Source organism: Numenius arquata, chromosome 32 (genome assembly GCF_964106895.1).
Source record: "Numenius arquata chromosome 32, bNumArq3.hap1.1, whole genome shotgun sequence".
NCBI classification, from domain to species: domain Eukaryota; kingdom Metazoa; phylum Chordata; class Aves; order Charadriiformes; family Scolopacidae; genus Numenius; species Numenius arquata.
The window spans coordinates 646,284-658,875 of NC_133607.1; the positions used below are offsets into that span (position 1 = coordinate 646,284).

General features: G+C 55.7%; 1 protein-coding gene across 1 annotated transcript in view; it reads right to left on the reverse strand.

The window, feature by feature from the left end:
• The window catches only part of LOC141476426 (uncharacterized), an 83,916-nt gene that overhangs the window by 36,757 nt on the left and 34,567 nt on the right, over positions 1–12,592 (reverse strand). Inside the window, 12 exon segments of the mRNA XM_074165104.1 lie at positions 521–850; positions 1,038–1,367; positions 1,555–1,878; positions 3,003–3,332; positions 5,301–5,630; positions 6,290–6,628; positions 7,650–7,979; positions 8,242–8,571; positions 8,902–9,225; positions 9,611–9,940; positions 10,736–11,065; positions 11,182–11,508. Of these exon segments, the coding sequence (XP_074021205.1) occupies positions 521–850; positions 1,038–1,367; positions 1,555–1,878; positions 3,003–3,332; positions 5,301–5,630; positions 6,290–6,628; positions 7,650–7,979; positions 8,242–8,571; positions 8,902–9,225; positions 9,611–9,940; positions 10,736–11,065; positions 11,182–11,508 (3,954 nt within the window).

Consider the following 12,592-nt stretch of genomic DNA (forward strand, 5'->3'; position numbering starts at 1 on the left):
GACAAGATGACCACATGCCCAAGGGGGGCTTTCTGGTGGCAGTGGCCAGGTTGCAAACCTAGGGCAGATGCCCAGCCACGGTGGGTCGGGAGGAGAGATCCTGGCCTGAGCCCTGCCTGCAGAGACATGCAGGCAGGCATGGTCCTTGGGCTTCATAAGCACCACAAGGCACCTACATCAGGCCTCCAGACTCAGTCCCTGACAGAGAAGGGGAGAAGTAAATCCCCCTTCTTAAGTCTCGCTGGGACCCAGCAGAGTCTTGGTGCAGCCCACATCCCAAACTGGGTGTCAGTGTTCTCTTTGCCCCTTTTTCTGTTCAGCTGCACAAAGGGCAGATGGATCAGGCAGCTACTGGGGTGTGTGAATGGGGGACTAATGCCATCTGCCAAGGGGATGAGGCCTGCAAATCTCCTTTCTGCAGCCAATGCTCCTGAGGTCAGGCTGGAGAGGAGAAAGCTTGTTTTGGGGGTGGGGAAAGCTCTAAATTCTGCTTCTAGGAGCCTGCAGGAATGAGCATCACCTGAGCAGACCACACTGGCATCCTCTTCATGGCTGCAGCTGTTGATTCCCCAGGGCCTGGTCCGACACTCTGTGAGCACATTCTCCCCCCCGATGCAGGCGACCCTGTCCAGCCAGATTGGATCTAGCCCTCTCCCAAAGGAAGCCCCTGCCGGGGCCGCGATGGCCTCGCCACAGCCCAGCTGCCGGCACACCACCGCTGCATCCCTCAGGTCCCAGCCATCATCGCAGACCGTCCCCCACTGCTGGTTGTGAAAGACCTCCACCCTCCCAGCGCAGTGATGTGGGCCATCCACAAGCCGGACAGTCGATGTGTTGGTTGCACCGGTGTCTGGAAGCATCGCAGAAACATCATGATGGGTTGGGGACACACATGGTGCTGGTGACAATGCCCAGTGCTGGGACAAAAGGACCCCGAACCCCTGAAAGGGCTTGACCATCATCTTGAAGGTAGCAAGATGCAGGATGGACCCCTCAAGCGCTCCTGGGACACCTTGTCTTGCAGGAGTGGTACATACCTGAGCATATGACGCTGGCATCTTCTCCATGGTTGCAGTTACTCTGTCCCCAGGGACGAGCCTGGCACTGGGCAAGGGTGTCCTCGCTCCCGGAACAGCCCACGTCATCCAGCCAGATGTGCCCTGTCCCCTGCCCAAAGCGAGCCCGGCCAGGGGCTGCCGAGGCCCTGCCACAGCCCAGCTGCCGGCACACCACCGCTGCATCGTTCAGGTCCCAGCCATCATCGCAGACCGTCCCCCACTGCTGGTTGTGAAAGACCTCCACCCTCCCAGCGCAGTGATGTGGGCCATCCACAAGCCGGACAGTCGATGTGTTGGTTGCACTGGTGTCTGGAAGCATCGCAGAAACATCATGATGGGTTGGGGACACACGTGGTGCTGGTGACAATGCCCAGTGCTGGGACAAAAGGACCCCGAACCCCTGAAAGGGCTTGACCATCATCTTGAAGGTAGCAAGATGCAGGGTGGACCCCTCAAGCGCTCCTGGGACACCTTGTCTTGCAGGAGTGGTACATACCTGAGCATATGACGCTGGCATCTTCTCCATGGTTGCAGTTACTCTGTCCCCAGGGACGAGCTCGGCACTGGGCAAGGGTGTCCTCGCTCCCGGAACAGCCCACGTCATCCAGCCAGATGTGCCCTGTCCCCTGCCCAAAGCGAGCCCGGCCAGGGGCTGCCGAGGCCCTGCCACAGCCTAACTGCCGGCACACCACCGCTGCATCGTTCAGGTCCCAGCCGTCATCGCAGACCGTCCCCCACTGCTCATCATGGAACACCTCCACCCTCCCAGCACAGCGGTCTGGCCCGTTCACCAGCCGCAGGTTGGCTGAGCTGGAGTTGCCTGCTATTGTGGAGAGGGAAATAGGTGGTTGCAGGGCACCCACACATCCCTGGACCACCCCCCTCACCTGCATCCCTGGACCAATGCCCCACTGCAGCATCCCACATGACTCCAGGGAGGAGCCGGGCAGGGCCAGCATTGGGGCATTGATAGCATTGAATACAAAAGGCACTGACATGGCCAGGTGCTGCTGTTTCACCAGGGAAGACAAAACCCTGGCCATGTTGCGTGGCTGGGTTGGAAGGGACCTTTAAAGACCATCTAGTCCAATTCCATGGGCAGGGACATCTTCTACTAGACCAGGTTGCTCAAAGCCCCATTCAACCTGACCTTGAACACCTCCAGGGATGGGGCAGCCACAGCTTCTCTGGGCAACCTGGGCCAGGCTCCCACCACCCTCACAGCAAAGAATTTCTTCTTTATGTTCAATCTAAATTTACACTCTTTCAGTTTAAGACCTTCTGCCCTTGTCCTGTCACTACAGGCCACGGTAAAAAGTCTGTCCCCATCTTTCTTCTAAGCCCCCTTTAGATATTGAAAGGCTGCTATAAGGTCTCCCTGGAGCCTTCTGCAGGCTGAACAACCCCAACTGTCTCAGCCTTTCTCCATAGCAGAGGGGCTCCAGCCCTCTGACCATTCCATGGCCTCCTCTGGACCAGCTCCAAGAAGTCTGTGTCTTTCTTGCACTGAGGTCCCCCAAGCTGGACCGAGTAGGCCAGGGGTGGTTTCACAAGAGCAGAGCAGAGGGACAGAATCCCCTCCCTCGCCCTGCTGGCCATGTGGCTTTTGATGCAGCCCGGGATGCGGTTGGCTTTCTGGGCTGTGAGCACACATTGCTGGCTCATGTACAGCTTTTCATCCACAAACACCACAAGTCCTTCTCCTCAGGGTTGCTCTGCATCCCTTCATCCCCCAGTCTGTACTGATAGTGGGGGTTGCCTTGACCCAGGTGCAGGACCTTGCTCTTGGCTTGAGATGAAGGTCCCGGAGATACACACGGGTGAGAGCTGCAAGAAGTCGCTACACCAGCCCAGCGCGCAGTATCTCCTCCAAAAGGGGCCACCTGCCTGCCCCTGGGTACCGGCAGGAGCTCTGCCTCTCACCAGCATCAGCCCAGCTCTCACCTGCGCACACCACACCAGCATCCTCCCCGTGGTGGCAGTTGTGGATGCCCCATGTCTTGGCTTGGCACTCGAAGAAATTGGTTTCCTCCCCTGTGCAGCTCACATCATCCAGCCAGATGGGGCCAGCTCCCCACCCAAACCGGGCTGAGCCAGGGGCTGAGAGGGCCACCCCACAGCCCAGCTGCTGGCAGACCACCGCTGCGTCCTTCGGGTCCCACCCGTCATCACAGACTGTCCCCCACTCGTTGTTATAAAACACCTCGACTCTGCCGGCGCACTCGCTCAAACCACCCACCAGGCGAAGCCTGGGGCTACTGGCAATCCCTGAGCCTGAAAAATACCCAAAAATAGGCATTATTAGGGAAACGCTTGTGCATCTTAACACCTGCTGGGTTGGAGAAGACAGGACATCCCTGTGGCGGTTCTGGATGGTGTTGCTGCAGTGAGCTTGCACGTCCCTTGCCCTTTAGCAGGGACTTGCAGCAAAGTGATCAGAGGGGTTTTTGCAGGGTGGAAGGAGCTGCAGAAGGTCCCTTCTACCAGCTGCTCCCTGAGGGTGGTTGCACCCTGGTTCAGAGCCCAGGACAGGAGAAAGTGCATGTGTCTCCATCTAAGGGACTCTGCTGGGAAGAAGGTATCACAAGGGTCCTGCCCAGTTGTTCTCCTCGCTTTCCTTCCCCCTTGTTTGGAAGCTGCATCACACAGGTTCACCTGGCACCAACTCACTTCGCAGAATCACAGGATCTTGACGGTTGGAAGGGACCTTTGAGATCATTGAGTCCAACCACAAAAAAAACCCCACCAAAAACCAAACCAAACCAAACCAAACAAACAAAAAAAACCAAAACAAACAAACCCCACAAACAGACAAAACCCACCAGTCTCAGGCACTAGAGCATACCCTGAAGTGCCACGTCTACACGTTTCTTAAATACCTCCAGGGATGGTGACTCCACCACCTCCCTGGGCAGGCTGTTCCAGTGCCTGACCACTCTCTCAGTAAAGTAATTCTTCCTAATATCTAACCTAAACCTCCCCAGCCCCAACTTCAGACCATTTCCTCTGGTCCTGTCATTATTCCCTTGGGAGAAGAGGCCAACACCCACCTCTCTACACCCTCCTTTCAGGGAGTTGTAGAGGGCAATGAGGTCCCCCCTCAGCCTCCTCTTCTCCAAACTAAACATGCCCAGTTCCCTCAGCCTCTCCTCCTATGACTTGTTCTCCAGACCCCTCACCAGCTTGGTGGCTCTCCTCTGGACACACTCCAGCAGCTCAATGTCCTTCCTGGAGTGAGGGACCCAGAACTGAACACAGCACTCGAGGTGAGGCCTCACCAGTGCCCAGTACAGAGGCACCATCACTGCCCTACTCCTGCTGGGCACACTGTTCCTGATACAGACCAGGATGCCGTTGGCCTTCTTGGCCACTTGGGCACACTGCTGGCTCATGTTAAGCCGGCTGTCCACCAACTGTCCACCCCAGTCCTTTTCTGCTGGGCAGTTTTCCAGCCACTCTTCCCCGAGCCTGTAGCGTTGCCTGGGGTTGTTGTGACCGAAATGCAGGACCCGGCATGTGGCCTTATTAAACCTCATCCCATTGGCCTTGGCCCATTGATCCAACCTTTCCAGGTCCCTCTGTAGAGCCTTCTGACCCACAAGCAGATCACCACTCCCACCTAGCTTGGTGTCATCTGCAAACTTACTGAGGGTGCACTCAATTCCCTTATCCAGGTCATCAATAAAGATAACTTCTCACCCTAGAGGAAATGGAAAAGGATCTATTCCTGACTGTTCCTGTCCTGACTGCTTCTAACTGCCATGTTGACCTGTCTGTGGAGGTTGACCTTCTAAGGACACAGTTAGACTGGCAGCAGATAGCTCAGAAATGGTGTGTCACATAGAGCAGCAGGTTCCTGTGCATCTTTCTGCATTTATCTCCACATTATGGCATTTCATAGAGATGCTCTACCTGCTCTTGAGCTGGGGCAGGGAGCAGTCACATCGGCTGCCACTCGAGCAGCTCCCATGCACCCTCCAGCTACTGCTCCCCAAGGGTGCAGGTGCTTCACCCCATGAAAACCTCTTAATGCCTCCAGTAGTATCAGACACTGAGGCATGTCTTAAGCCATGTTGCTTTTTTCCCAGCTTATCATATTTCTCCTTGTCTCTGAACACCGTATTTCAATGAGGTTTCTACCAATCTGGGCAACTTCTGGTCAGCTTGTTCCCAAACTGTTCGCAGCCTGCAGAAGGATGGGGCTTGGTCTCTCTTACAGTGAAAACAAGTGGTGATGATTACCTGAGCACACAACGCTGGCGTCTTCTATGTGGTTACATGCATGGTGTCCCCAAGGCTTGAACGAGCATTCAGCAAGTGTCGCTTCTGTCCCAAGGCAACTCACCCCATCTAGCCAGATGGGGCCAGATCCTTGCCCAAAACCAGATGAACCTGGGGCTGACATGGCCGTCCCACAGCCCAGCTGCCGGCACACCACGGCTGCGTCCTTCAGGTCCCAGCCATCATCACAGATGGTCCCCCACTGCTGGTTGTGAAAGACCTCCACTCTCCCGGCACAGCGGTGTGGGCTGTTCACCAGCCGCAGGACTTCTGAGCTCCCTAGGTCCAGGTCTAAAAACAGAATGGGAGGACAATAAATCCTGGCCAGAAATGCCTGCCTGTCCAGTGGCTGGCAACGTGGTGGACCTTCCCTTGCAAGAGGTCTTGCAAGGTGTCCACCAACATGTAGCACCTCTGCTACTGCTGCACCCTGGGTGTGCATGCATGAACACCTTTTGGGACAAGCCTGCTAGGACCATGCCTGTAGGTTGTCAACCTGGCCAAGTTACTGAGGTGATCCCATGATGTGAGTATCCTCATGGGAACAAGCAGGCAGGGAGGCACCAAGTGCCTCGTGCACCTGAGCTTGGTGAGGAGAAGGGCCTACCCAAGGATTAGAAGCTGTGCAGTAGCACGGATCAAAAAAACTCACAGGGGCAGCTTCAGCCCTGTTGGTGTGCCAGGGCTCTTTGGGTGTGAGGGAAAGACTACACTTTGCAGGCTTGGGATTTGTGGGAATTCCCTTGGGATTTGTGGGAATTCCAAGTACTTTGCTTCAGGGAAGCCACGGAGCGGTAGACCTTGAAATGGAAAATACCTTGTGCTCCCTGGTGGGACTGCAGAAACAAGGGGTGGTTGGGCCAGGACAAGGAGGAGGTGGGTGGGCGAATTTAGTCAGACTGCACGGCCTCCCCCAAGGGAGGACTGATCCCTGACTCACCACCACTGACCTGTGGCCACAGAGCACGAGACACCTGCATGCCCCTTCGACTTGCAGCTCTTGGCACCCCAGAACTTGACCTTGCATTCGAAGAGGGCCCCCTCCGTCCCGGTGCACTCCACAGCATCCACCCAGATCAGGCCATCTCCTGTCCCAAACCGGGTAGACCCCGCAGCTGAGTGTGCCGCCCCACAGCCCAGCTGCCGACACACCACTTGAGCTTCAGCCAGGTCCCAGCCATCAGTGCAGATGCCCCCCCAGCGCTGATCATGAAACACTTCAACTCTGCCGGAGCACGAGTCTGAGCCGTTCACCAGGCGGAGGCTACCAAGGTCAGAAATGCCCGATCCTACAACACCAGAGAGTGTACACACGTTAAGGAGATATCTTCTGCCCCAACAACGGGTTTACACCAGAGGCTGAGCAACCTTTGGGGTTCAAGGATGCTCTTGCGACGACAGAGATGAGCTTTGAGGTGTGATGTGAACTGGCTAAAGTGGTGCTCAAGGCTTGATTAGCATGGGCTTGATCAGACTGTAGTCAACGGACCTTATATAGTTTGCCCTCCTAAAGCGGGGCAGGGTCCAGTTGCCAAGATGTGGGCATCTTTGTGCCATTTGGGACTCCTGGGATACCTCGTCTGCCCTCCAGCTGCTGCTCCTGAAGGGCACAGGTTTTCCTGTAGGATCTCTTAGTCCATCTAGGGTGAGATGCTACCTTCCCACGCTGGGATGACTGAATTCAATGCTGGCTATCTTGGTCACTGACAAACGGATATTAAGCAAAGTCCATTCTGATTTCAAGCAACCCAGTGGCCCCAGCTTCTTAACAGCCACTAAAACGGGGTTTGGGGCTCCTCTGGCAGAAAGTCAGAGCTGGAGAGGAGATAGAGGGATGGAAGATGGGCTTTCATGGGCCCATGAAGCTCTGAGCATCATAGGGTACATCTACCATGGATCAACCAAAGGTGTCGGATGGTCCTCCATGACTATAATAGGAGAAGACCCATTCATACAGGAGTCTGCACCTCCGTGAAGAAGTAGGTGGCCATGTCGTAGTTTGCCTGATGGGAATGGTCTCTGGCTCATGCTAACTGCTAGGATTTGTGATAAACAACATCAGTCAAAGGCCAGAGACCATATTTTTAGTGACAGCAGTGCAAATGGGCAGGGCATTTGTATTTCTCAGACTTTAACATCTGTGTACAGGTGTTGCCCTCTTCCACCAGGATGGACCATGAGGGGCTGATTTCAAAGCAAAGGCTCTCCAGGCTGGCTGCAAACTGTTCCTTCATTGCAAGCCTTTGCAGAGTCAAGGACCGTGGGAAGATTTGCCCCAGTGCTCCCAGTGCCACAACAGGTGGTGGTTACCTGAGCATACCACGCTGGCATCTTCTCCGTGCTCACATCCATGGACACCCCAGCTCTTGGCTCTGCATTCAGAGAGGGCAGCCTCCGTCCCCATGCAGCGCACATCATCTAGCCAGATGGGTCCCTGTCCCTCACCGAAGTAAGCCCGCCGTGGAGCCGATATCACCACCCCGCAGTCCAGTTGCCGGCACACCACTTTAGCATCCGCAAAGTCCCAGCTGTCATCGCACACCGTCCCCCATTTCTCCTTGTGAAACACCTCAACCCTCCCAGCGCAGTGACCTGGGCCATCCACCAGCCGGATAGGGGCAAAGCTGGAAACAGCTGAGCCTGCAAACAGGCAGAGAGATGCTCAAAGCCGCTCTACAGGAAGAGGAAGGACCCCGCGTTTCGGCACGTCACCAGGGCTGCATGGTCCCATGGCCTCTGAACGCACAGCATCTCATCCCCACTCTGTGGAGACACTTCTCAAAGGGCTTCGGGGTACTTGACCCAGCAGCAAGAGGGGTGAAGCTGGTACCTTCCTCCCAAGATGGATGGGGGAAATTACTGGTACCTCCTGACCCACTGCTGGGGCTGGAGTGAAACCCACCTGAGCATACCACACTGGCGTGCTTTCCATGGCTGCAGCTGCTCTCTCCCCATGGGCTCGCCTGGCATTTTGTAAGGGTCAACTCTGTCCCCTGGCAGTTCACATTGTCCAGCAAGACACGCAGGGGTCCGGTGCCAAAGTCCACCCCCTCCGATGCTGGCAGCGCCGTCCCACAGCCCAGCTGCTGGCACACGACCTCAGCGTCCTTCTTATCCCAGCCATGGTTGCAGACGGCTCCCCACTCCTCCTGGTGAAACACCTCAACTCTGCCAGCACAGCGATGTGAGCCATTTGCCAGCTGGAGCTGAGCTGGCTCAGGGATGATTGAGTCTGCAAACATCCGAGAGATTCATTAATGCCTTCAGATGGTGGCCAGTTTCCCTCTGTCCTTATGATATTGCAGTTAAACTCCTGGCCCCTCTTCAAGTTGTCAAAAAGCAGAGGAGGGAAAAACAGGAGGACTCCCCATCACCACCCAAAACTTCAACCCAGGAGCACCATCATCTGATGGAACCATCAGGTGCAGGGAGGGTGCAGGAAATCCCCACTGGCTGCCAATGCTGACCCCTAGTCATACCTGGGGGTGCAGACCTGCCATCATGACACACCCTCCCCCTCCCACCACCTTGTGTGGAGCGATGCCAAAGGAGCCTTGGTAACCTGAGCAAACCACACCAGCGTCTTCCCCATGGTAGCAATTATTGATGCCCCACGGCCGGGCCCGGCAGGCAGACAGTGTGCTCTCCATCCCCGTGCAGTTCGTCTCATCCATCCAGATGATGCCGACCCCACGCCCGAACTGAGCCCCACCAGGGGCTGACAGCGCTCGCCCACAGTCCAGCTGCCGGCAGACGACCTCGGCGTCCAGCAGGTCCCAGTTGTCATCGCACACAGTTCCCCACTGCTTGTTATGGAAGACCTCCACCCTGCCAGCACAGCGGCTGCCATAGTTCACCAGCCGGACCTGGTCGCCCTCCGAGTTACCTAAAACAGGGCAATAAGGGGAAGCGCCAGCATGCTGCAACCCCTGGGTAAGGAAAACTGCCCTGGAACCTTCTCAGGTCACTGAATGTTGCATCAAGCGCTGCAGGCTCGTCTAATCACCTCATAAAGGAGCTGGCTGATCCCCAGTGTCTGCTGGCTAAAGGGCGAGAGGCTGCAAGCTGCACCACGGCAGCATCCCACCCATTGGCATCAGCACTGTCCCTTCCAGGAGGATGCCCAAAATTTCTCCAACCCCCTAGACATCCTGTGATTAAAACACCCATCAAGAGGGCTCATTGTCTGGGGCTGCTTGTGGAGGTGAAAAATCAATGTGATGGGCCAAGACCTACCACTTCTTGTGCCATGTCACTCCCAAGGGGGTTACCTGCACACACCACGCCAGCTTCTCTCCCACGGTGACAAGTGGTGTTGCCCCGGGGCTTCGCCTTGCATGCAGAGAAGGCAGTCTCTGTGCCCACGCAGCTCACACTGTTGGGCCATGTTTGTTTGGGTCCTTGCCCAAAACGCAACCCGACGGGTGCTGACAGCACTCTCCCGCAGCCCAGCTGCCTGCACACCACTCGAGCCTCGGCCAGACCCCATCCCTCATCACACAGGGCTGCCCAGGTGCCATTGTGGGTGACCTCCACCCTGCCTTCGCAGTGCGTCGAACCATTGGCCAGGCGGAGTTCAGAAGCCACAGACATCCCCGAAGCTGCCAACAACATGCAAGGGTAAGTGCACCGGGAGAACTACGGCTGCCTCTGATGTGTCCTCCATGCATGGTAAGCGCCAAACTGGAGACTGAGTGCTCACAATGCACTCAGTCCTCATCCTCCTAAAAGTGAATTTCTAGGGGTGTCTTTGCAAAGTGGCTTTATTGCAAAAGTGCGTTATTGCAAAGTGACGTTAATGCAAAGGCACTTCCTTGCTCCCTGCTGCACTGCCCAAATAAAAGAGCTGAGTTACATATGCATCAAAACCTTCATCAAAAGCCCTGAAGTACAGGTGATGGACAAAACAGACCTGACCTGCTTGGGTGGGCAGGAACTGGGGAGGGTGAGTTATACCTGCAGAAAGCTTTGCCCCCAAAGCAAACCAGGCTTTGAGGTAGGTTCTCTGTAATTCATGCACGCGACTGCAAACAAAAAAACCTGCTGTTCCTGCAGCTTATAATCACAGAATCACAGAATAGTTGAGGTTGGAAGGGACCTCCAGACATCATCCAGTCCAAACCCACTGCCAGAGCAAGATCACCCAGAGCATGTTGTACAGGTTGTCGTCCAGGTGCATTTTGAATATCTCCAGAGAAGGAGACTCCACAAACTCTCTGGGCAGCCTGTGGATCCAGCACTGGATACACAGCAGTGGGAGATGGGTGAAGGCTTTGCAGGTTGACTTGCGCACCATGGGCAAGCACCCTTGGGGGGAAAGCAGGACCTATCCCGTGATCCCTTAGGAAACCCAGAAAGTCTGACATTGACCCCTCTTGCATCTTGAGGTGAGTTACCTGAACATATGACTCCAGCATCCTCCCCGTGGAAGCAGTTGTTGTCGCCCCACTTGCTGGCCCGACAGTGAAAGAGGCTGTCCTCTGTGCCAGTGCAGTTCACCTCGTCCAACCAGATGGGATCGTGGCCCCTCCCGAAGCGAGCCCCACTGGTGGCCGACAGAGCTGTGCCACAGCCCAGCTGCCGACACACGACCTCCGCGTCCACCAGGTCCCAGCCATCATCGCAGACCGTCCCCCACCTGTGGTTGTGGAGCACCTCCACCCTCCCAGCGCAGCGGTTGGGGCCGTTGAACAGCTGGAGGGTGCCCAGGGCAGTTATGCTGGAGTCTGTGGGTGCCCCAAAGGGAACAGTCAGAGAACGGTTGTGCATCACCACCAGTACAGCGTGAAGGGATGGAGGGGTGGAGGTGGTGCACAGCTGGAGGGCTGCTGTCCCGGGCTACCTGAGCACTCCACACTGGCATCCTCCACGTGGTGACAGTTGTGTTCCCCCCATGATCTGGCTCGGCATTCGGAGAGGTTCCTTTCCTCCCCAGTGCAGTTGACCTCGTCTAACCAGATCTGTCCCGTTCCTTCTCCGTACCGAACTCCTGGTGCCACCGAGAGCACCGTCCCACAGCCCAGCTGCCTGCACACAACCTGGCCCTCAGGGAAACCCCAGCCGTCGTCACACACTGTCCCCCATGTCCCGTTGTGGAGCACCTCCACCCGCCCAGCGCAGCGGTCAGGGCCACCCACCAGGCGAAGAAGCTCCCCTGGGCTCTCAGCGGCTGTGCCTGCCAAACCAAGAGGGGAAAGAGAAGAGGTGAAACCCTGGGGGTGGATGGGGCTTGGCTACTCACGCATTTGAGATAGCTCTTGCCCCCCAAAAAGGATTTCAGAGGTGATGTTGACAATCCCACACCGTCTCTGGACATCTCAGATGTCCCTGGGCATCCGTTTGTAGGCAACTGAGCCCCATCTCTGCATCTAAATGCCTGAATTAACCACAGTGTGGATCCCACACCCCAGGAGCCCCTTTCTTGTTCACGTAATAGGCAGAAAAAAATGGGCATTTGAGCTTATGTGTGCTTTTGTACCAGCAGCAAAGACAGAACTTCGCCATCAAGAGTGGGTAATGCCTTGGGGTCCAGCTGCATGGCAAGCTTGTGAGGACGAGAGGAAAAGTGCTTGAACTAAGGCAATATGAAGACCCATGGCATGAGATTGCCACAGGTCCCATAGGCAAGAGCACTAACCAAAGGGAGACCGTGTAGAAAGGAGCTGTAACTGGACATTAGTCACATGGAGAGCACAACTGGGTCAGCAGGAAAAAAAAAAAAGTTCAAGAAGGATATGATTGCATTGTGTAAATAAGCTTTTTGACCACAGATAATGATTTCTGAAGCGCTCAGGCACTGATCTGTGTGTGGATCCGACTTCCAGCAAGCAAGAGGCCAGACGCAGGACTTGGGAAGTCACAGGGGCCAGAAAGAGTAAGAAACAGGTTAAAAATCAAATCCCTGGGTCATTCAAATACGAACGGCATCTGGGCAGCTGTGGCATGCTGGGTGCAGGAGTGTGTAGCTCAGCTCTTTCATTCGGGCTGCACAGCGGGGAGCAGGAAAGCGTCTTTCAATAAAAAGTCTTTGCAATAAAGTGTCTTTGCCAAGCCACCCCTGAAAATTCACTTTTACAAGGAGGCTGAACCAGATGCATTCCAGGCACTGTCTCCAGGCAAAGAGCACAGTCCTGATGATGGCTGGCTCTTCTGTTTCATCCTTTCCATGCTTTCCCCATGCGCTTTTTGCTCTGCTTCCTTATTTTTACTAGGAGCCATGAGGCTACCCTGTCTTAGCAGTAAATCAGCCCAGC